The sequence below is a fragment of the Rissa tridactyla genome, chromosome 6, assembly GCF_028500815.1.
Source record: "Rissa tridactyla isolate bRisTri1 chromosome 6, bRisTri1.patW.cur.20221130, whole genome shotgun sequence".
Taxonomy (NCBI): Eukaryota; Metazoa; Chordata; class Aves; order Charadriiformes; family Laridae; genus Rissa; species Rissa tridactyla.
The window spans coordinates 63,645,888-63,670,136 of NC_071471.1; the positions used below are offsets into that span (position 1 = coordinate 63,645,888).

A 24,249-nucleotide genomic window follows, 5' to 3' on the forward strand; every position below is an offset into this window, starting at 1 on the left:
GAGAAAACATATTGCTAGGGACTTCCTTGGGAATTTGGGCTATGATGTGAAAACACTGCATTTCCATCGCCCTCTTCCTTTTTCCTACTCAGGCTCTAAACTATCTGGGAGAAAGAATATTCACTTGTTTTTGTAATATGTAGCACAAACAAGAGACGATCAGTAAAAATTTGTCAGCATTTCCGAAATAGAGAGTTGTTTATTCTTGCAAGAATACCGTGATTTCTTCTGTTACAGATGCTCCAGCTTCTGGAGACTGGGGGTTACTCACATTTGTGGACAAGCACTTGTGAAGATGGACCTGGGTGTCTGAAATTTAGAAAATAATGAAAAGCATACTTCCATGTTTATAAAAATCTTCTCTTCTATAATTATGTCTCACAATTTTTTCAGGTGGAAGGAAGAGAAGTAATTCTGATTCGTACTTCTTTTCAATTGACAATAATAGTTGAAAAATCATTCTAATACAAGGAAAATCCTTTGTTTCAGTGTTAATTTATGCTATTCCTATCTTTGATACTTACTGATTTGAAACACTTACCAGCGGTCAATGTAGTGATCATCTGGACAGGACGCACTTGTTTGATCAGGGCAATCTGTTGAACATTAAACAATATTTGAAGCACAGTTAATTATTTGCACTGAGTTAGCTCACCCTCGAATGATTGTGGCTGGTCTGAAAAAAAAGTAGGCAAGAAGAAAAAGCTAATTTCAAGAAAAAAAGAGCGTAAGGATGGTTAACAGTGCTTTGACCCTTCAGGCTCTTCCACTGCTCATTCTCCTAGGGAACACACATTTGTGCGTGAGTATGTTTTTATATATTACTTTTCTTGCCATGTGCCAGCTCTGCTCCTTGCTGAGCCCTTCCAGGGCAGCTGGAGCATTTAGCTGAGTGTCAGCATTCCAGGACAGTGAGACACCCAAGCAAATGCTGCACAAGTGGGAAGCCTCATGGTTTTTTGGAGCAGATATCTCCAGTGACAAGTAATAGCACATCTGGGTGGGCTCGGTGTGGCCACCCCGCGCCGAAGGGTGTGCGGTGGAGAGTGCAGTCGTTCCCCCGGCCCTGGGTGCTGAGAGATGCTCCAAACCACTGGGCTGCTCATCTTCATGCTGAAGGGACTAGATACAAAGATTAAACAGCCAGGGATATGCACTGGCTCGGTAGTTTTGCACGCTCTTTCGTCAAAGGTAAAACTTGCCCTGGCCATATGTTTTGGCCGGGTGAATTACATTGCCGCTAACAGGGAAGGAAGGTTAACGGCAAAATATTCAACACAGCTAGAGATGGCCACGGCCCTGATCCAACAGAGCTTGATATACTTTCCCAAATCTCAGGGGAGACCTTATCGCTCTCTACAACTACCCGAAAGGAGGTTGTAGTGAAGTTACTTGGGTCTCTTCTCCCAAGTAACAAGCGATAGGACAAGACGAAGCAGCCTAAAATTACGCCAGGGGCTGTTTAGATTGGATATTAGGAAAAGTTTCTTCACTGAAAGGGTTATCAAGCATTGGAACAGGCTGCCCAGGGAAGTGGTGGAATCACCATCCCTGGAGGCATTTAAAAGGCAGGTAGACGTGGTGCTGAGGGACATGGTTTAATGGTGGACTTGGCAGTGTCAGGTTGATGGTTGGACTCGATGATCTGAAAGGTCCCTTCCAACCTAAACAATTCTATGATTCTATGATTCTATCTCCTGTTTAAAGAAGACCAAGAGAATGATTTTTAAACAAAGCAAAGTCAAAAGTCAGTTTTAAAAACATGTCTTAGGTTCCTCCAAGCACTGCAACCAAGTGAATTTTCATATGAAGGAATCTGAGGTTCTTTTAAACTTCAGCTTTCGTAATGACGGTTTCTATGCGTGCAGGTTTGTAGTGACTGAAATTTCAGATGTTGTCATGTTTAAATTGAGTCCTTTGGGAAAAATATATAGTAAAGGGTTTTAATGGGTTATAGATCTTGTTGAAGAGCTCCATGAATTTACGATCCGTGATTTTCACAACACAATAGGGTATTTGTTAATTAGTGTATCTGTCTGCTGACAGCAGTGGATATGGCATACTTGATCCACTGGCACACTTGGCAGCTTACTGGGAGGACCAGTTCTAGGGCAGTCCAATGCCAGTGTTACAGACATTAGAACCCAATCTAACATAAATAAGCTCATAACGAATCAGTTGTGTTAATTCGCACTCAGTGAGGAAGATGTAGGTGCAGCCTTAGACAACATGGAGTCTTGCACAGACTTTTCCTAGCTAGTCCTAAGAGTTAGATTGATTCATTAGCTTTGACAATCCTAATCTGAGTTTGCTCCAAATATTGCTGTGGAAAACGTAGTGTATATCTCCCCCCGCCCCTGAAAATTCATTAACATTGCTAAAATGCAACAGCAATTCTGCTGTCACTGAAAAGCAGCACGACAGAATATTCAGCAGGCTAGTTTTTAATAAAACATGTTTTTTCTTCATAATTAATATAACAAGGTTTTCTGGCTTAGTGCTTGGCATGGATCCCAGAAAAAAAAAAAAAGGGGAATGAGTTGTCGTGACGTGACCATTGCATGACAAACATGTTATAAGAGGACATTTTTGCCTTAATGATTTGTTCCAAAGAAAAAGTTACACTGAAACAGTTTGAATGAAAAAAGAATGGACTTTGCACTTCTCTGAAACCGTGGAAAACACTCTTAAATTCCGATTTCCATCCTTTCCCAGAACTATCATCTTCATCATTCTCATTTTTATTCAAATCTGGTTTTAGGAGTTTTTATAAGTAACACTGATTAATAAATGTTATTGGTGAAAGCAGAAGTCAAATGAAGTTTTAGGCAGTAGCTCATATTTTGACTTAGTCAGAAAAGGAAAGCAATCGGACATTCATGGATCTGGTGGGTTTGGAGCAGGATCTTAAGGCAAGAATTTCCATTCTGTTCTTTCACATTACCTGAAAAGAAACTGATTTCACCTTCATGAATCCGAACTATTTCCCTAAAAGGCAGGAAGCTGCATGACAGCTGCAAGCGAGAACAAAATTTGGTCCTTTATTTTAGCATATATGATGCAACTGCACCAAAGATTGTCTTCAGAGATGGCAGGTCTTCTCAGGTTGGGTTTGTTGTTTTCATTTTTTCTAATTACAGTACATCCTTGCTAACACACACATCAGCATGTGTGAACCAGAACTTTTAGAGAAATCAATATGCTTCTGCTCAGCAAGATCCTTAGTAGAAGTGTGCCTGCCATAAGGTGCTGCATTGTTAAGTATTCCTTACTTTGCCAAAAAGAAATCTGAGGGGCTCTGCTGCAGCAGGTTGTATTGACATGGTGACACAGCCATTCAGCTGCCTGTCCTCCCTGACCTGTTCTCGTATTGGAGCAACTTCCTCTGAAATACACGTAGATCAAAATGGTGTGCTTAAACATCGTGCTGAGTTGGGCTAGAAAATTCTGCAACAAGGTGAGACCAGTTCAGGTCCCACAACACTCCAGTGATGGAGCTGCTCATACACCAGGTTGCAGCTCCCATTTAACAACGCTCTAAAGTGTTTCAGCATATGTCCACAAAAAAAAAAAATAAAAATAAAGAAGGTGATTTTTCAATCAACAGGTGTTCAGGTTAGGCTTTTTTTTGTTGCATTATTGTTCCTTCCAAACTCAGCACCCCTGGCAGCAGAGAGGAAGAAATGCAGGAGTCAGAGCAGCAGAGGTGGCTCTTCACTAAATATTTTGGAACTTCAAAAAAGTGATGCGCTTAGTTGTGATGGAAAGTGTTTTGAAGTCACTAGCCATGCCCAGTCCAATAACCAAGTGCACTTAGTAGTGGAAAGGGAAGGATTTAATGGGATAAAGTATCCCATTAAGATCAAACAATGGCACAGAAAACTTATCCTTGGTGCCTCTCTCCTAGCTGGCCCGCAGCAGATACGAAGCTGTTACCAGCAGTACAGGTCTTTCCTTGCCTCAGGTGCTTGGAGACCAATGTTTTAGGGTGTCCCGAAGTCAACTCTGTCTGACATCTTTTTCTACCCACCAACAGATCTATTCCTGTAGAAAACTCCCATGTCTGCTGCCCTCACCCACTGTCTGGTGTGGCACCTCTCACGCGAGGGCTTTATGCTCCGCTGCGTCGCGCACCGATGGCTGCAAAGAGCCCTGAATCCTGTCAAGCCCGTCTCAATTTGCGGCCCATCAGGTGTGATGCCCTTCTGCGGCGCTCGCCTAAATTTGCCTGCTGCAGCAGGAAAGCGGCAAAGCCCTGGGAGCGCCCCCAGCTAATTGTGCACCGCGCCAGCGGAGAGGGAAGCGTTCCTGGCTGGCCCCCCAAGGCAATCAGCTTATGCCCTGAAGCGTGCAGGTTGATATCCCGTGTAACTAAAGGGACTTAATGACTTTGCATAAGCTCTAAGTCTAGCAGTATAACCTGCATTCCCGGCACCGGCTGCAAAAGCGTTTGATAGCCCAGCGCACTCGCGTTGCTGCGACAAGGCTGGCTCCTGCTGCCCCCATGAAACAGAATTTGTAGCTTCTCCTGGTTGTGGCAGCCAAGGCTGACCCCGTTTTCCACCTGGGAGCACAAGCGCACCTCATCCACACCTCATCCTTTAAAAACAGCCAGCTGCTACCAGGCCATCTCTCACGGTGCAAAGATTAATCTGGAAACTTTGATCCCTCGGAAAACAGGAGCGGGTAACTCCTGTGCAGAGAACCGAGCTGGTTTCAGCAGCGCCTCCGAGGGCTCTTGCTTTTTTCCTGGATCCCTGTGGTTTCTGTATCAGGTGCAGCCATGGGAAAGGTTCACAACTAAATAATCAGCAAAATAAAGACTTTAAATGTAAACTTCTCTGGGTACCCTGGGACCAGTCAATAAGGGACATGTCATTTACTCTGAGGCACACGTTGCGGTTCAGTCTGGAGGCAGGAGATGCCTTGCTAGCAGAGAGCTGAAGAACTCAGAGGTTTTGGTGGAATCTTTTCAGAGAATGGTTTCCCAGGCTAAAAATACAACATGTGTTGCATGTGTGCTCCAGATGATAATGTGCCCTGCTTTCATTATACTGCAACCATGGCCTTGGCTGAGAAATACAATGTCATTGCTGGAAAAGCCACTTTCCCTTGAAGTTCAAAGACTGTCACTACCCAAGATGGTTGCAGGCAAAAATCTGGCCGATTGTAAGAGCATCAGAACTGTCGATTCCCTCCTCCTTTGGCGAGAAGCCCAGACAAAGGTTCCCACTGAGAGCTGTCAGCAGGATCAAGGGGTTCACTACGAAAAGGCAGTAGTTGTGTCTGCCCTCGTGGCTCCTTCATGCCTTATGTCAGCCGTGGATGGAAGTTGATCAAATATCCATCCTCCTTCTCCAGTTCATCCCCATCCCACCTCCTTCTCGGCTGCGAAGCTGTGACTGCACAGAAGAACAAACGAAAGGGGCAATATTTGTTTTGCTGCTGTAGAGGCCGCTTCACGGCAAGTTGCAGGATAATTTGCACAACTTAGTGCAATTAAGTGAATAGGCCAGTTCCTACCAACGCAGTTTAATGCGTGAACTGCTGTAGTGCTTTGTTGCCAGGTGTGTGTACGTGCAGTTGGTAGTTTCCATCCCTCTGCTCATCTGTCAAGCCAGCTTGAGTAGCTACACGGTTTTCTCTGGAAATACTTCTGTTTTGCACACAGGTAAATTCACAGCCTAACCCTGGGTTGTCACCTTTGTGCTGCCTGTTTCTCCACCTGCTTTTGTGTTTTAATTATTCATTTTGATTGTAATAAAGGCTAGCAAATGTACCCAAGACACAACCAACAGTTCAGCTGCAGAATGCCCTTGGCAGCTATAAATAATTTCCCTTGAATTTGGGGTCAAATCTTCCTGGCTTTATTCAGAAGGAATCGCCAGAGAGTAACTGGACATTTTTGTCTGTGAAAGAGCCATGGGATTCTGTCCTGAGACCAAGAAAGCTCGCGGTTCTGGCATTACTGTTTGAAATCCATTACATTTCATTAGTCTCTCTTTCTTGAGGAGTTGAAATGGAAAAAATTGAGAGTATCATCTATCTGCAGCGTTTAACCTTGGTACAAAGCCTAATTAGCAAAGTTTTGATGGTTCTTTGGAGAAACGAAGCTTTAGTGAAGTGCTTAATCATTACAATGATGACGACAACAAAGGTCAGGTGAAATTAGGATATTTTGAATTTTAGCCGTGCTTCCACCATTCTTTCGAGGAGCCCTATGAATGCAATCGGCTCCACACTCAGCAATGCACCGGTACCCCTATCAAATGTCTCTCCCAGATATTTTTTTTTTTTGCAGTGGTTCTTTTTTATGAGCCTAAAGTAATAAAATGCAAAATTGCTCTCTGCAAATTCTTCCATCTTCATCCCCCGTCTCTGCGGACCTGCTATGAACAGGATCCAGCGATTTTATCCCCTCTAGAGAGAGCACACAAAGTATCGGTGTCGAGCTGCAGCAAGGAGACTGTTTGGTGAAACCAGCCCCACAGCCTAATTTCTCCTCTCCCCCCCATCCTCCTCCTTTTGTTTGAATCCTGCTCCTGGCTGGGCTCAGGATTGCACCTCGTCGGAAGGACAAGATCCTCCTCTGCTGGCCATGAGCAATACGGCACGGCAGGCAGGAGGCCCTGCCTTCGCTGCCCCTACCTGCACCCCCTGCCTGCACCCCCTCCTGCAGCCCCCTCCACTTCCAGCCCCCTCGTGGACCCCCCACCCTGTGCCCCCCCCACCTCTGCATCCCACATCCCCCATCCCACGTCCCCCATCCCACCTCCTGCAGCCCCTCAAGGAAGGGAAGAAAGGGTGAGATCCTACATCCCTCATCCCTCCATCCCGCCTCCCGCAGCCCCTCAAGGCAGGGAAGAAAGGGTGAGATCCTACATCCCTCATCCCTCCATCCCACCTGCCGCAGCCCCTCAAGGCAGGGAAGAAAAGGTGGGCTCCCACATCCCCCATCCTACCTCCCGCAAGCCCTCATGGCATGGAGGAAAAGACAAGCTCAAGCCAGCAGAAGGGGCTTGGAGGTGGGACACCACCATGGAAAGCTTCATGCAGGGAGCCAAAACACTGAAATCTGTCCCTGTGCTGGCTAGCGGGAGTGAAAATGCTTCAAGACCTGTGTGGTCTTGTGGATGGTCCAGTGGACATCAGAATGGAGGAGAAAAGCCTCCGTGCCGAGAGGTCAGCTCTGCCTCGGGTTTTGTCCCCTGTGTCTCTGCTGCTGCAGCTTGCGACAGGCACATGAGGGGGAAAAGCCCCGGGACAAAACAGGACACTGGAGCCTTACGATGAAGATGACTGGGTTTAATTCTTGGACTCTGTGCTGGGTGCTCCAGGAGATTTTGTTTCCAGTAACTTTTGTCCCCCGGCAGTGGGTAGAGGCTTTCGTCCAAAAGTGGGAATCAAAATTTGGGACTTGGCCACCCTGGAGGACAAGCCACTGCCTGCTCTGAAGGATGTTACTGGAAACCTGTGCATTTTCTAGGGCATCAGTTTATGGCGAGAGGGAGTTTAGGGTATCTGCCCTTTTGCAGTCAGCTCTGCCCGTGGAGGAGTGCTTGGGCGGCAGGGGTAGGTGGGTAACCAGGAAGAGAAAGCAGTGTAGCAAAGCGCTAAGTCTCTCATCTTTCTTCTTTTCTTGGCGTGTGAGCCATCCCCTTGGGCGTTGTGAGACTATCGTCTCTGCTCTACAGCCAGGGGAAACTGAGGCACAGAAAAGCGGGATGCCATCACGTCCTGCACCTCGCTCAGCATGGGCTGGAACCCTCTGGCATTCCCCTGTGGTGCCAAGGGCTGTCCCGAGTGCAGGGAAGGTTTAGCAACCTCGCTGAAGTCAAACCCTTCTGCCCCAAAACCCTTTCCAGCCCCCTCAGGCAAAACAGCGCAACGGGGCATGGCGGAGAGCCGGGGAGGGAGCTGAAATATTTCCTGCTTCATCCTACTACCGTGCTTTGTTGCCTCCATTCCTCCAAAAGAAAGGAGCACACTTGCAGGGTTTGTTTTGGTCTGTGTTTCTGGATGAATGCTACCACTAATTGTAAGCGGAGCAATTAGACCTTTTCCTTCTGCAGTCTCCTTTGGGGTCTGGCAAAGGATCTGACGGGCCCCGTACCCGCGCTCAGGAAGCATGTACACCCAGGGCAGAGCTTTTACAGCCTTCTCATTTACCCTCAGCGCTGCTCTCATTCGGGGGGGGCAATCGCGCGAGCCTGTGTGTGTGTGTCCTTCCAGCTGCAAAGGATTTAGTCGCGCGCGCGCGTGTGTGTGTGTGTGTGTGTGGCCCACTTCAGTGCACCTGGAAAGGGGCTCCGCTGAGCGGAGCGGGGGACATCGCTCTCATTAAAGGCGGTGGGAAGGGGAGCGCTGGAGCCTCTGTTCTCCCCGGCTCAAACGCAAGAGGGACGCAAATATGCCTGCAGCAGAAACTCATTTATACATTCCAGATAATATTCGCAAACGTGAATTCCGAGCTTTTTTTGTCCTGTTTCTTATTCATTGCTTCTGATTCATTCGTTCTTAGTCACAACCAGCGTTAGCTGAGAATCTCTTCCTTCTATATACCGTTTCCATATATATTGCACAACTAAACAGGGTGTATATTTACAGTTAATTGTGTCTGTAGCAATGCAGAGGTGCACATAATCATGTGGGAGAGTGTGTGTGTGTATATGCTGTCTTGATTAGGAGTGTTAAATTGTTTGGAAATACGTTTTCTTCTGACAAATCGTGTGAGGGATGAAGAATAGCAGCTCTAAATCTCCTTCTTTACACCCGCTGTTAGCACACGTATTCTCCTTCCAGGCAGGTAATCCTGGGATTTAGAGCAAGGGGGAAAGCGAGCTGAGATCTTCTTCAGGCGGGGGATGCATCCCGGTGTGGAGTCGGTGCGTCCCTGTTCAGACCAGCCTCGCTCACGCTCCTCAGAGGCTGAAAGCTGTTTTCCTTCTTCTGTTCCCTTTTGTTGCTTGCCCTTGATCGTGAGCCAAACAGGAAAGGCTGGAGCCCCGCGTCGGAGGTCGAACACATGGCATTTCCTCATGGGAAGAGCCAGAAATGTTCTCCTCCATCCAAAGGTTGTTGACAGCCTTCCAACTCGGAGGTCCAGATCCCACCGGCTGCACCAGGAGCAGGTTCCCGGGCCGTGTCGCGCTGCGCGACCTCCGCTCTGCCCAACCGGAGCACGTCCAGCGACTGGCTTTGGCAGCTGGCTGGAGCGTGGCCTCTGCCCACATCTCACAGAAGTTAGACAAATAGTCAGTCCGTGGCCGCTTAATAAGCAAAGCGGCAATTTAACTCGTTCAGGACAGGTTTTTCCCAAAGCACACCAGGCCCGCAGCTTGGGCTGGATGCTCGGAAAAGCCAGAGCTTCCACACGGGTTGTTGGGAGCAGTGGACATTTTAAGACTTTTTTTTACTCTTTTGAAAGAGCTCTTAAAACCCATCCCAGGTAGCCCCAAAGTGGGTAGAGAGCTTATCTGGATGTTCAGCTCTGGGGGCAAACAGAAACTTTGTGCCGTAAACCGGCTTTTGTTTTCCCAGAAACTGACCCTCTGCCCTTTTTTTATCTCGTGCAGGCTTCCCATTTCTTCTTCCTGGCTGACCTGCTGAATGGTAAGTGGTTTCGATTTCTTTATTTTAACTTCTGCATACAAAACTGAGAGGCTGGTGACCTGGTCCATCAAAACCTTTCGCTAGTGCCCAGCGCTGAATTTTACTAACTTCATGTGTGGCTTTGCTGAGCTTAGAATAAGGCTTGTGATTAAGTAGAAAGTCTGTCTTTGGACGAGTCATATGGTTTTAAACTAGAGCAGGGTAGGTTTAGATGAGAGTTTAGGAAGTTCTTTACAATGAGGATGGTGAGGCACTGGAACAGGTTGCCCAGAGAGGTGGTGGAGGCCCCATCCCTGCAGACATTCAAGAGCAGGCTTGATGAGGCTCTGAGTAACCTGATCTAGTTGAAGATGTCCCTGCTCACTGCAGGGGGGTTGGACTAGATGACCTTTAAAGGCCCCTTCCAACCCAACATATTCTATGATTCTATGATATGGTGAGCCCTTTCAGACCTCCACGTGTGCTCTGTCGGTGCACGAGGCAATGCTGCATCGAGTCCCAGCCAGGAGCGTGTCTGGCAGGCTGGAGCCCAAACCAGAGGCAGACCAGCAGCACCAGTTTGCAACCCATCATGGGGTGCTCCTAGACCCCATCTGCAACTCACAGCTCTGCTCCAAGCCAGGACTTTTTGGCCGCTCTGTGGCTTCATGTGCTCAGCACAGCTTTGGGGACCCATGGGTGACACGGTGGGTCGCGCGCTGGAGAAGTCATGGTGCTGGGCTGCAAACCTCACAGAAGGATAAGCAAAGAGTCTATCTGTGCACGCAAATTGGAGGTCAAATAAATGAAGGGTAACATTGCCTTGCAGCATACAACTAACTGTGGAACTTATTTCCACAAGGTTTTCTCCTACGTGCAAGGAAGTTCAAAAAGTGTTTACAAGCTCATGCAAGTAAAAATCATTGAAAATTAGGTAGCACTGAGATGTTGATAAGAGAAAATCTGTGATGAATGTTGTGTAAGGATCTGTAGATAGTCTGTGAGGATTTTTACATCCTTTTGCAGCCTATTTAGTCCACGCAGAGGATTATGGTTTTATTGCTAAGTTTAGTATTTTTGCAGGTTAAGACCTGGTCCTCCTTTTCTTGATTTCAGTGGCTCTTAGATCTGAGTTTATAATTTATAGCTAATAGAGTATTAAATTAAATTTACTCCTTTTCCTGCAAAAAAAAAGATTGTGGTTTTTACTATGCAGTCACTATTTAGCCACAGTCCTGTTCATTCCAGTAGCGGTTTGGCTTCTAGGTCAAACCTGCGAGTCCAGCAGCCTGGTAGCTTGTGCAGCCCTGCTTCTCTCCCCAGATCGATGCTGCTCTTCTAACGCGATGTGTATGGAAAACAAATTTCCAAATCATTCGTGCACCTGCGCTCGGCATTTAGCTTCTGCAAGTACTTGACCACAGAGCTCTGCCCCGGCTGCGGGCTCTACGCCCCAGCCTCGTGCAAACCGGCTGGTTTGCTTTGCAGTGGCGGAGCTTTCACAGTTTCTTAATTCATTCCCCCTCCCTTTGCTTTATGGTCCTTACCTCTGTCCCTCCGCTGTCCCTGCTATCTCCTGCTCCCCATCCTCCTGCGAGCCCCCCCTCCTTCAGCGCCCGTCCCTCTAAGGAAAAGGCACCGCAAAACTTCTTTTAAGCAAGAGCCACAAAGCTATTTGAAAGGCTTGCCGCTCTCACTCTTCTTTTGCAATTTCTTTCTGAAGCCACAGATACTCCCAGCCACGGCCCGGGTGGAAAGGAGGAAATACTGTGAGGTCTCGTCTCCGCAGAATTTAATGGGGGACAACTCGTTATTTAAAATACAGTCAGGATTTCAGCCTCATAAAAAACCCCACGGCATTATTCTCAGAGCGGGACACAAAAAGTATTTAGAAAGGTGGCAGGAAAACTCATCCTGCTTAAATCAGGCCAGATTTCAGTCCATCCCCAGAGGTTCAGAGAGCTTGAATAAACGCTGGGTACTTTCTGGCGCTCTTGATGTGTGTTGGCAATAGACTTTAACTTTGTACATCACTCATCTTGACAACTGCAGTCCAACAAAGTTACCTCGCAATTCAGGGCACTCGATGGCATCCTAATGCATCACTTTCCCACTCGGAACATTAGTCATGACTTGATCCAGCGAAGGTTTTGAAAACAGTGTGACTGCTGGTGTTGGGATATCTGTTCTCTCCTTAACAGAGAGCCCGTGTAAGCTAATGAACAAGGGGATATTGATCAGAAATCCATCGCTTGATTGACAGCTCTTGGCAATGTGAAAAACTGCAGATGAAAGCTTGAGCAGTTTAAAAGATCACCCAGACCTCAAAGCTGATTTGAAGCTTTAAAAGTCAATCTCTGCCTATCAATTATGGGGGGATTTTTTTGTACTACACAGAGGAAAGTTATTCTTTGAAAATTTGCATGCAGGATGTCTAATTTAATTTCATGTAATAGTCACATTTCAGTGACAAATGTCAGATCACTGCTTTTTTTAAGCATGTTAAGGTTTTCCAGCACTTACAAAGAATGAACACTCTGATTTAGTAATATGTTTAAATCAACCGGTGTATCAGACTTTGTGCGTTAATTATGTGCTCAGATAAAAAAAAGTGTTGTTTTTGCTTTACTAAACCTATGGCTCGTCATGAATAATTAAAAAAATGGAATGGGAGCACTTCTTAAACAAGAGATGTGGAAGCCAAATAGTTATTTAGTGTCGAAGCAATGATAAATAAGGAGACATCTTTTAGTTGGATGTCACGTACCCAAGTCAGGGTTCTCTGCTCTTTGTTTTTCACTGCTTCGTGCAGCTGGGGAGGACACGGAGTAGCTGGGAGATGGGAAGCATCACTCGCGTGACCTGTAGAAGCACTTTCTCTTCCATGGCTTCATAAAGAGGGATATTGGTGGAGAAAGGAGGGACACTGGTGATTTCTCAGGTCGGCCGCACTCCCACATCAGCTTGGCTGGTGTCCTGGCCAGGCAGCTCAGCTCCCTGGCCCACACGGAGGGCCAAGGTACCCAAAAGGGTTTGCTGATGTTTTCTGAGCCCTTTCCACACGTGCCCTTAGCTCCACGGCTTGGCCATAAAGTTTCACTTAATGGTAATTGCCATCCCATGAGGGGGTTGCTTGGTGCCGCCCACTCATCCTCAGCCCTGGCCACCTGAAAGTGGCCTCCTTGAGGGGTGCTGGGTGCCAGCCTGGCCTCAGGTGTGCATTAGCCTGTCCCAAAACTGCCCGGGGGTCATCTGCCCCCTCAGGACAAACAGAGGTTTGTGGTCCTCCACCTCGCAGAGCTGTCAGAAGCAGACATCCTGCAAAACATGAATTGCATCCTGGTCAGCTTGGGTTTTACCGCAGAGATACACCTAAAATAGTCCATAATGGGTCAACAAGTAATTTCAGAAGTGTTGTTAATAAATCCATTGCTAAGAAGTGATGCCAATGTAACAAAATGAAGTGCAAGTATTGTCATTTCTTAACACCATACTTACTTACACTGAGCAGTTGGTTTAAAAATCATGGTAGATGCTTCTACAATGGCTTAGCTGTTTGTGCTCATTCAGAGCACTTCTTTTTCCTCTGTCGACTCAAGAGAGTCCCCACTGGCCTCAGTAAAGCATGCTGGGCGTGTTTGCAGCCTGCTTTTGGCAGCCGTAACTCCCCTGTTCATCCTTCCTAACTTTTAACAGGTATACCTTTCCTATACAAAGGGCTACCCCATCCCTCAGAATGCTTCTTTAAAGCATCTGTGAAATAAAAGCCAACATTCCCCACTAAGATTTTGAAAATAAACAGGGGAAACAATATCAGACTCCTTCAGACAATTCCCTCAAACTCAAGTCCGTTTGCAAAATCCCCCCTCCGACAAAGCGAGCTTGCAGGCTGCATTTCAGGCAAAACCCTCTTTTTGTTTTCCTTTCTTAACTACATCACATTAAATTTAATTTTGTTCGCTGTAGACAATGTCCTTATCTTCCAGCGAGATCCTTCTGTTCCTCAGCAAGGCACACACTTCTGCAACACTTGCACACTGTCGAGACTCAGCTCCTGTGGAAATAATGAGCTGAGGAAAAGGAGTCTTGACTTGACATAGCAATAAATGAGGTGAAACTTTCCTCTTTTTTTTTTTTTTTTTTTGGTGAGAAACGAGAGTTGGCATGTAGGAAAAAAAAAAGAAAAAAAGACTGTTCTATTTTAATATGAAATATAAAACACCCATTGTACAAAAGTGGAATTTCTTTTTTTTTTTTTTTTCCAGAAGCAAAGAAAGAATAAAGATAAAGGCTGCAAGCGAATGAATGAGGAGAGAAAACTAAGATAATGCAGTCGATAATCAGTTCAAGGCAGAGCATTATCCATGGGGCCATCGGTCCGGCCCTAGGGGAGAGCTTTTTAAAATGTCTCTGTACGTAGCTTAGCTTTGCTCATTACCATAGCTTGTCTTTGAAACACCAGCGTGGCTTCCACCGGCAGCAGCCGTACCTGTGCGAGGAGCTGCCAGCCCACTTTAATCAACCGGACCCCCCAAAACGTGGGCTGGCAAAGCTGCGGGCCCCGCGGGCGCCGGGCTGCGGGGAGGACGTTGGGTCTGCTGGGAGGCTGCAGGCCGGGCTGCGGCCAGGATGGGCTCTTCAGCACGTGTCCGCTGCCCCGGGCCCTCCGTCCTCCACAGGGCTTTTGTGGACGGGGAGCCACGTCGGTCTGCAGGTGCCTTGGGCCCTCGCTCCCCACCGATTTCCCTCCAAGTGGGTTTCTGCGTCCCCGCACGCAGCAGGCACCCGCCTGCCAGTGAAGGTCATGCCTCGCACTGCAGCAGGGGTGATGCTGCTGGGGATCAAAGCAGCTGGACAAAGAAAACCTCTTCTTCTTGCAGGGATCCAAATCTCCTTTTCTTACTGTGCCGGCAACAGCCATCAGCATCCCCGCTGGCTGTGGCACCGCACAGGGGGCTCACGCCCATGCCTGCAGAGCCCCCAGCCGTGTCCCCTCCAGGGTGTCCCGGTTGCCACCACAGGAGCTCCTGAGCCCTGCAGGAGGGGGACAAGGCGGACGTGGGGCCAGCGGTGCTCAGGGGTGGCCGTGCCGGGCACTGGGTGAGCTCTGCCCACGCCAAGGAAGAGCTGACCGGTACCTTTGATCCTCAATATGGTGTGAGCTCTGGACCCACTGACGTCCCACACGAGCTCAAGGAGAAAAGGATTGTCCATCCCAGGGAATAACTTCTTTCATACGAGGTGGTGGAAGCCCCATCCCTGGAAGTTTTCAAGGCCAGGCTGGACGGGGCTCTGAGCAACCTGATCTAATGGGAGATGTCCCTGCCCATGGAAAGGGGTTGGAACTAGATGATCTTTAAGGTCCCTTCCAACCCAAACCATTCTATGATTCTATGATACCTTCTCCCCTTCTAGCACTTTTAATTCCTCTGTTCTTCCACCTTCTTCTCACCCCTCCCTGCAGACGAGGCTGACAACTACGAGTACTATGATGAGTACACGCAACCGGAGCAGGACCCCATCTTCCAGCAGCCCTCAGAGGACCCTGACTGGTTTGAGGCATTTTTTGGCTACAGCGATACCGGAAAAGGTACCTCGGAGGGGTGGGCAGGGAGGCGAGGAAGGGGTAAAATCCCAACCCTGCGCTTGCAGCCTCGGCTGCCAGCCTGCTCTCGAAATGCCTGCATCAAAGGGATGAGTTAGGAGGATTGTTTGCAGTGTTCTCCTTTGTATTTCTCTTGTAAGGAGCCTGTGTTTTATCTCTGGGTTTCACAGGATGGATTCTGATCATGCAGAACATTTCTGATTGCTACTACAAAAAAGCACAGGCTTATTTGTCTATAGACACTGTAAGATGTAATTGCTGTTTTCATGGGATATATGTTCTGTATTTATGCTGGGAACCAAATGTAGAGCAGGTTTCCTTTTTTTTTTCTTTTTTTTCTCAGTTGCAGAGTTGGTTTTTTTCATTTCTTTTCTTTTTCTGTTTTGCCAAACTTCTGGAGAGCAGGAAAGGATCCTTGAGATTGCTCAGGGAACACAAACGGAGAGACGGGGAAGTTGCCTGTAACATCCCCCGGGGTTATCCCCTGGTACAAAGAAAGCAGAGCTGGGATGTGGCGGCCCCCAACGCCAACCAATTGCTCCTGGCAGCCTGGAGTGGAGGGGGGAGGTTGAGCGTGGTGTGGGGAGCAGCACCCAAGTGACTCCCCGCGGCTGCCGGCTCCCTTGCAGCAATAGCCACCCCGGGGTATTATACAGTATAATGGTGGTGGGTGGCTTTTCCAGGGGAGACTTAGTGCCACGTTGCAACCAGGGCAATGCCAAACCCAGATCCCTCCACGCTAAATGCATGGAGGCAGATGCCCAGGGCCAGCTCTGGCTCTTAAGGCTGCTTCTGCCACTGCCATAGAGGCAAACCTGGCCCAGAGCAAAGGAAGGGACCTGCCCCATTACAGCTCCATCGTGGACACGGCGAAGGGAGCTGAGGCGCTCCAGACCCAAAGCCGTGAGCTGTTGCAGCTCGCACTAGGCTCTGCAGCAATTCTGTGGCTGCTGAGCTGATGTGTAAATGCGGTACCTGTTACATGGGCTGCTGCGGTCAGGCAGGCAGCCTCCCGCAGTCAGAAAACGCAAGGAGAAAAAGCAGGTGATGGAGGTGGAGAAGCTGAAAGTAAAACTGAAAGATGTCCGTCCTTACCCCAGCAGACCCCTGCTCGTCCAACCCCTGCAAGAACGACGGTAGGTGTGAAAACAGAGGAAGCAGCTTCAGCTGTCTCTGCCCTGAGCCATACGCTGGGACTACGTGCGAGAAAGGTAATGGCTCTGCCGCTAACTGATACTCCCTATTTTGGCAACTGATGTTACTGTTACAGCTCGGCCAGTGGAAGCAAACACAGGGATTTATAAACCCACTGTTGGCTGGGGTGAGGGTTTTGACAGCCCACCGCAGTCACGTTCACAGGTCTCAACTTAGCTCTCGCCCAGACCAAAGTCCCTCTGAAGTGGCATCCAGTAAAACAGACTTCAGGTGTGCAGAAAGTGCTCCCCCGTCCCCTGCCAGGTGAGCGGGGGTGAGCTGCTCGTTGGTCCGGCAGATTTTTTGCCACAGCCACTGTGAACAAGAAGGGAACTCCCACATCCACACCAGCCAGGTGAAAGCCTCCTCAGGGCGTTGGGAGAAAGCACTTCTCCCCACGACCCCTGCGAGGGCATGGCTCTCCTGCGCACACCGACACTGATGAAGCACCTCATGCCTCTGTTTTCCACAGTGAAGGACGTGTGTCTGGAGAAGAGGTGCCGCAGGGGAGAATGCCTGATTACGTTAACCCCACCTTATTTCCAGTGCGTCTGCGATCACCCCTACAAACCACCTGACTGCCAACGAGGTGAGCGCGGCCCCATCAGAAAAGGCTCCCGCTTAGCGGGGCGCTGGGCGAACTGTGGTGGGAACGGCAGGGCGAGGTCACCTCACCGCAGATGGCCAGCACTGGGAGACTACACGCAGCCCACCGCAGAGGGTGGTCCTGCCCTGGTCATCCAGCCCGAGTCTTCTATGGCTCCCACCTGTGGGGCTGGTCAGTGATGAGCCATGCTTGATTTACAGGGTGGTGGTTCACTCACTGGTGACACCCCCGGTGTTTTTCAAGAGTTCATAAGGACTTGAAGCCGACAAGCTAAGTGGGAGCTCTCATCACTTTCCATCGGGCATGCGAGTGGCTGTGTAGCGTTCAGCAGAGTGACAAGGCTCTTCTGTGTTTTCCACCTTGACAGCATCTTCACCGTGCAGACCAAACCCATGCAAAAATGGAGGTATCTGCATACGGCACAGAATCAGATCAAAATTCACCTGCAAGTGCCCTGAAGCTTTCAGAGGGAGATTCTGTGAGATCGGTATGTCACAGCTCCAGGGGAGAGGGTAGGGGTGAAGCCTCCAGACAGCCAAGGGCTGCCCTCGCCCTGCAGTCAGACTGATTGATGCCGTCATCACACCAAGTACCTGACTGCGCCCAGGGCACCGACCTCCTCGGGGAGAGTGTCAGAGGAAGAGGCTGACTTCTGCAGCCACCACCAGCAAAAGCAGTTCCCATACTGATGTTTTCTGAATGTGCTTCAACAAGGCCCCACTGGTACATAATGAGGAAGCACAGGTTTCCCATAGGAGAAGGAATGTCAGGCTTTCCTTAAACACCCAAAAGCTGATGTAGTGAAGATTCATGTCCAGCTGCCTGTGACTTCCCAGGCTTGGGGGACAGCCACTTGACACATGGACGGATGGCCAAGGGCATGAGATCACCCCAGGCTGCATGGAGAGCCTTCTGCCTCTGCCGCACCACCATGGGCACCACTCCCCACACAGGTTTCCAAGGAGAACAGTTTCTTTCTTGTTTAAAAGTTGATTGTGCTTCGAACTCCATGTACCACTACGTGCTCCACATTTCAGTTGACTTTTCTTCCATTTCACTTACAGGTTAGGTTCACAACCCCACAACCTTCCTTTTGGCACACCCCTTGCCTGAGCATGATAGCGGCTCTGTGCCCACTTCTGTCTAATCCTGCCAATACCATTTGGCCTTGCCCAGGCCACTGATAGGAGAGGTTCTGCTTTAGCATTAAGACACCTCTTGGCTGCTAGGTCCTTACCATGCGAAGAGGTTTCAGCATTTGAAGTCAATCAAGCTTTAAACTGGACAGATGTTGGGACATGACCCTTATTTCTGGCCTATGTTGGATAAGGGATACTTATTATATGTATTGACCCAGTATATTATTATATATAATATTATATGACCCAGTAGGTCCTTCTGATCCTCCATAAAATGAATGTAGGGCAAGGAAGGGAAGGAAAAGGAACCACTTTGGGCAAGAAACAACACAAAAGTCATTTTCATATCAGCATTGTCTTCCTACAGAACCGGATGATTGTTATGAAGAGGACTCCTCTACGTACAGAGGAAGAGTGAACCAAGCAGCGAATGGCAAGACCTGCCTGCACTGGAATTCCCATGTTCTCTTGAACCACCCGATTAATGCCTTTATGGAGGACGCTGACTCTTATGGCATCGGTGAACATAACTTCTGCAGGTAATATTTTGAAGAAGCAAATGTATAGGTCTGATCTCACATCTTTCTAGACACTGCCTGTCTAAAAAATACCAGGATGCTCAAGGTACGTTCCCTAAGTCATTGTACTGATGTGAGGCTCCCAGAAGCAGCCCTCCTTTCCCTGAATCAGTTCCTCATTTTTCTTACGGTTAAGATAGGTACGGGGATAGTAAAATGGCAGAAGCCCCACTCCCTTCTCTCATTCATCTTCTTTGGCAAATCTTATGAAAGAGTATCTTTGGAAGTTTGGCTCTCATGTGGCAGCATGAGGCTGCTCCCCTAAGCATCCTGGAGATTTCCCCATTCGTGTGGGCTGATGCTCTCAACTTTTCCCTTCAGGAATCCTGATGAGGATGAAAAACCCTGGTGCTACATCAGAAAAAATCACAAAGTGGAATGGGACTTCTGTGACGTTTCACCCTGCTCAAGAACAGGTAAAGAATTAGAAGTGAGCTGTTTGGCAGCGTGTGGGGGGCCCAGAGCAGCAGGTGACCCCTGTTACTTAACTCCTGCTGTCTGCTATTATCTCGGCGTTATACATCTGCTGTCTCTTCCGACGCAGCTGAAGAGAGCCCATGGCCAACAGACAGCCCAACAGACTCACCTGGATCAAATGAAATGTTCAAAATATGCGGACAACCAGAAATTCAAAGAACGCTCTCGAGGATCTATGGTGGAGCCAAGACTACAGCTGGCAAACATCCCTGGATGGCATCTCTGCAGATAAAGACTTCAAAGAGGAGCAGACATTTCTGTGGTGGAGTGCTAATTAAAGCATGCTGGGTTCTTACTGCTGCGCACTGCATTGAGTAGGTGCATGCCCTATGCCTAGGGTAGATAAACCAGGATATAAAAATCAGGATGGTTATTAAAGATAGTTTGGAATCCCAATTATTTGCCATCCAAATGATTGCTGGGAATCGAATTGAAAGGAAAACATATATGTGAAAAATTGAGCACATACATGAAAATATACGTATACTTAAAATCGGTTCTTGCTGGAATAACAAATTAAACTTGCCCCCCACGCCCCTAAAATGAGCTAAAATAGTTGTTTGAGAGGAAAAGAGGAGGAATGTAACAAAGCTTTGCAATGTATGAAAGAAGGACTCCATGAAAACTTCTGGGGACCATAAGCAACATCACAATTATGATCTCCAGCATCACAATTATGATCTCCAGAACAGCCAGAACATGCTTTTCACTTTCAATTGTTTATGAGCCTGCTAGCTCAGAATACGACATTTCCTTCATTGAACAGGTTGGAAACCACTATCCTTGGAAATTAATAAGTTACACACCAGAGATCATTCCAGCACAGATGATTTTGAGCAGACCCAGAGAATGGCAAGCAATGGTACTGCCATGGCTCCGGGACTCATCAGCACAGCCACAGAAACAGACTGTGTGCACGCTGCTACTCTGCCCCAAAATGCAAAGAAAAGAGTATTTGTGCAGCTTTATATCGTTTTATTTCATGACTGCAACAAGTTAAGAGCACATGGATTGTCCAACACCACCGCTTCCCTGACTAAGCCTTCCTATAATGATCTTAGGGAATCTTCTGGCCATACTCCACAAGAGGAAGCAATATCTTGAGTTCTAGATACTAAAGATGCAGATTTTCACCACCACTAATAGACAATGTCTGTATGTAATTTCCTTTATTTTTCTTTTTTTCGGCAGACAACCAGCAGAAGATCTCCAAGTAGCCCTTGGAAAGCAGGACCTCAAGAAGAGAGAGCACCAAGAGCAAATATTTGATGTGGAGAAGATCATTGTGCATCACAAATACAGACAGAAGGACGGTGTCCCACACAACGACATCGGTAAATCCCTTTTGTTGAATATTCATGTGGCTCACCTCCAACCCCAGTTGTTTGAAGCGCCTCTCTCCAACGAAAATCAATGTAAAATTCCCATGGAGAATATATCCTGGAAATAATTAGGCCAAATTGTGGTTTAGAGACATTTGAATCTTTGGGATGTGAATTGTAATGAGTAGGCAGAAGTCCCTGGCTGGGGCGGGTGGAGGGGGGCAAAAAAATAGGGACCGGTCCAGCACGTAGTTCAAATAGCATGTCAGGGATATGCAGCTTTGCAGAGGGGGTCACCGAGTGGTGATGGTGGTTAGGGATTAAAATCAGCTACAAATCCTTTCTGTTGTTGTTTATCTTCCCTCCAGCACTACTTAAACTGAAGCCGGTTGACGGTCAGTGTGCAGTGGAAACGAAGTATGTGAAAACAGCGTGTCTGCCTGATTTCGTCTTTCCCACTGGGACTGACTGCTTCATTTCGGGATGGGGCGCGACAGAGACAGGTATTTATGGGCTAGCTGGATTTTGCTGGGTACTTCTGCGGCAAGGTGGGCTTGTATGTTCTGTAGCAATTGCCAGACCCAAATGTGGACCTAGGCACTTAGTGAAACCAAGACATGGAATTCAAAGCTAAGGACGGCTAAACCGGGCTATGGAAATTACTCATTAGCAGAAATCTCCAACTGCTAGACCAACCAAACCTTTCAGAGTTCTGAAAAAGGCCACGACACATTTTTTTTTGCTTGCCATCTGACATACCATGTCATGGTTTCATCTGAAGCCAGAAACAGAAGCAAGACGGTATCAAGAGAGAGGCTATTGTATAGTTTGTGTGTTTCAAGACAGGACCAAGAAAGATGGGAACTTTCACATGGTTTTCCAGCCCATTGGGTCAGATAAAGCTTTTCAGAAGCAGCATCTGGATCTTCAGATGCGCTGAAAAATAAAAAAAAAAAAAAATCCAAAGCTTTTCAAGTTCAACCAGCTCTATCCAAAACCTTTCTTGCCCGCGGTAAATCCTAAGGGGAGAAATTACTATGCTTAAAAAAAGATAATGGCAATTTTCTGAAAAATGCATTGTCTCATGTTCTGATTGATGTGTTGCTGTAAAGCAGCAGAAGGAAAATGTGTCACGGAGGCTGCAGTGGGTGTCCTAGTGCTTTGTGACTGATACAGCCTGATACGATACGTAGGACCAAATTCTCCCTTCTGATGTAACTCTCATTGAAGTCCACAAGAGACAAGCGTGTTCATTTGATCAGAATGCACCAACAGAATTTAATGGACATTTTTTAAAAGTTCCAAATAAAAAGTCTCTCTTAAAAAGGGTACGGGGAAATTTTTTTTTTTTTCCCCCAACAAAGAATATCAAGTACCCTGTACGTGTTCAAACTAGATGGCTCCTTCTTTGAGCAGAGCTATTATTAGCATTTCAGGAAGTCACTGCAGAAATGGAATATTTCCTGAAACTCAAGCAGAACCAAACTTATAAACCACCTTTAATTATCTACAGATGTAATGCTTTGAAATTCTGGCTTTTGCCTTTAGATGTCAAGTTATGTCTTTAGATTCACTATAATTAATCATTGCCCTTAAATATTGTATGATTTTCAGTTTTCATCTGTTTCATTAGCCTGCGTGTTAAAACATCTAATGGCACCAGCCTGAGAAGTGCTGAGCAGCTCGAAGTCCCGTTGGGACCCGTGGGAGCTGCAGACAACCAGCACCTTTGAAAAGCAGGATTACCCGGGTAGAGCTGATCGGAACCAAACTCTTGACTTTGTTTTTGTTCAGGCAACAACTCAGGTGTCCTGAGCGAAGCTTCCACGCTCCAACTCTAACCCTTGTCATTTCCGACAGACACTTCTTTTCTTCCCAGGCTAGCCCATGCATCCCCCCTGCTCTTCCCCCTTCCCATCCAAATGGCAAGCGAGCTCCTATTTTGAACAAAGACAACCTGTAACAGGATTGGGAGGAAGGTGACTCCATTTTTTTGGTGCACATCCCGTAGATGAGCTCTCCCGTCAGCTGTTAGATGCCAATGTCAAGCTGATTTCGCAAACGAAATGCAACGCACCCAGAGCATATGATCACGTACTGGATGAAAGCATGTTTTGTGCAGGAAATCTTCGGAGACCTGGAGCTGATTCTTGTCAGGTCTGTTGCTTTTTCTGTATTTGAACACTAATTTTTTGTGTAATAGTCAGGCTGAGCAGAGTAATAGCTTTGGCAGGGTGCAGGGTGCTGCACGTGTATCTGTTTCTCCCACCAGTGTGTTTCAACAGCCATCGTCTTTCTTCAGTACAGTTTGAGACGTAGATCCCTAGGGCTGTTGTCGTCACTGTCAGCCATGGGCAGATCTATGGAAGCTACAGACTAGCCTGGGAAGTTTAGTTTCTGAGGCAGTTTGTCATCACAACCTGAAAACTTGCCTTTTTTCTCTCGGTTTTATTATGGCCTCTGCCATGAGCACCAATTCTAATCTGATTTTCACTATCAGAGTTAAGATTTGCAAGGAAAGTCAGGATTGATGGTTCTTTTCCTTACAGCTAGGGCAAACATGAAGCAAGTTCATATTTAGACCATTGTAAGACAGGGAAGAGTTTGAACAATTATTCCTGAGGTGCTAACTACTACTGCAAGCGTACTTCACAATAGAAATCACCAATAAAACAAAAAACGAGACCAACCAGCTCAGAACAAAGTTATTTCGAGGGGTGTGGGAGAGATCAAGTGTTTTCATTTATGCCAAGAATCACATCTTTATCTTTCTGAGCTCAGGCTACAAATGCCTGGTACTTTCATGCCTGGGAAATTTCATGTGACTTTGTCAGATATACGTCACAGACTTGAACAAACAAAAACTTACACCCAAAAAGTTTGGTAGCATTTGACCTGGTTCCTGAACTGTAAACCTACTCAGGAACTGAGCAGCATCTGATGGTACATCCAATAGGAAAAAAACATCATTACAGCTTCAAAGTCTTATGATGGGAGGGGAGCATTCCTATCTCTGTTTATCAGGGAGCGTAGTGATAGGATGAGGGTTTAAGCCTTTCAGTTTAACATTTTTAAACTGAAAAGGGGTAGATTTACATTGGATATTAGGAAGAAATTCTTTACTGTGAGGGTGGTGAGGCACTGGAACAGGTTGCCCAGAGAAGCTGTGGCTGCCCCATCCCTGGAGGTGTTCAAGGCCAGGCTGGACGGGGCTTTGAGCAGCCTGGTCTGGTGGGAGGTGTCCCTGCCCAGGGCAAGGGGGTAGAACTAGGTGATCTTTAAGGTCCCTTCCAACCCAAACCATTCTACGGTTCTATGATTTTAGTTAACATTTTTCTTCGTGTTTTGAACATGAGTGATTTTTCTCATCAGGGAGACTCCGGAGGCCCACTAACTTGTGTAGAAAATGGCTCCTACTATGTATACGGCCTTGTGAGCTGGGGTGAGGAGTGTGGGTTAAAAAACAAGCCAGGAGTTTACACCCAAGTGACAACATTTCTCAACTGGATTAAATCCAAAATTCGATCTGAGTCAAGGTCACTTCATTAGGAGACGGCTTTGGAATGACAAATGGTAAGCTTGAGATATTCACTTTTTTTTTTTACATACTTTTATTTTTCAGCAAAAAACATTATTGATATTTTCTCATGGCCTACATGGTGCATCCTTCATCACCACCTTGAAAATAGCCTTAGAGCATTTGCTAGAATGTCAGTGACAGTTTTCCTGTTGGGGG

General features: G+C 47.2%; 1 protein-coding gene across 4 annotated transcripts in view; it reads left to right on the forward strand.

The window, feature by feature from the left end:
* The first annotated feature begins 647 nt into the window (after positions 1-647).
* The window catches only part of HABP2 (hyaluronan binding protein 2), a 32,408-nt gene continuing 8,806 nt past the window's right edge, over positions 648-24,249 (forward strand). For 2 of the 4 annotated variants that reach the window (XM_054205092.1, XM_054205090.1), the window contains exons 1-13: positions 648-802; positions 9,576-9,612; positions 15,056-15,181; positions 16,297-16,407; positions 16,863-16,979; positions 17,365-17,484; positions 18,504-18,675; positions 19,036-19,130; positions 19,259-19,505; positions 20,383-20,525; positions 20,882-21,016; positions 22,525-22,670; positions 23,886-24,086. In XM_054205092.1, coding sequence (XP_054061067.1) covers positions 734-802; positions 9,576-9,612; positions 15,056-15,181; positions 16,297-16,407; positions 16,863-16,979; positions 17,365-17,484; positions 18,504-18,675; positions 19,036-19,130; positions 19,259-19,505; positions 20,383-20,525; positions 20,882-21,016; positions 22,525-22,670; positions 23,886-24,062 — 1,695 coding nt within the window. In that variant the 5' untranslated portion in view covers positions 648-733 and the 3' untranslated portion in view covers positions 24,063-24,086. Of the gene's footprint in view, positions 803-9,575; positions 9,613-15,055; positions 15,182-16,296; positions 16,408-16,862; positions 16,980-17,364; positions 17,485-18,503; positions 18,676-19,035; positions 19,131-19,258; positions 19,506-20,382; positions 20,526-20,881; positions 21,017-22,392; positions 22,415-22,524; positions 22,671-23,885; positions 24,087-24,249 lie in introns of those variants that run through there. The other 2 variants (XM_054205093.1, XM_054205094.1) reach the window with 2 other exon arrangements.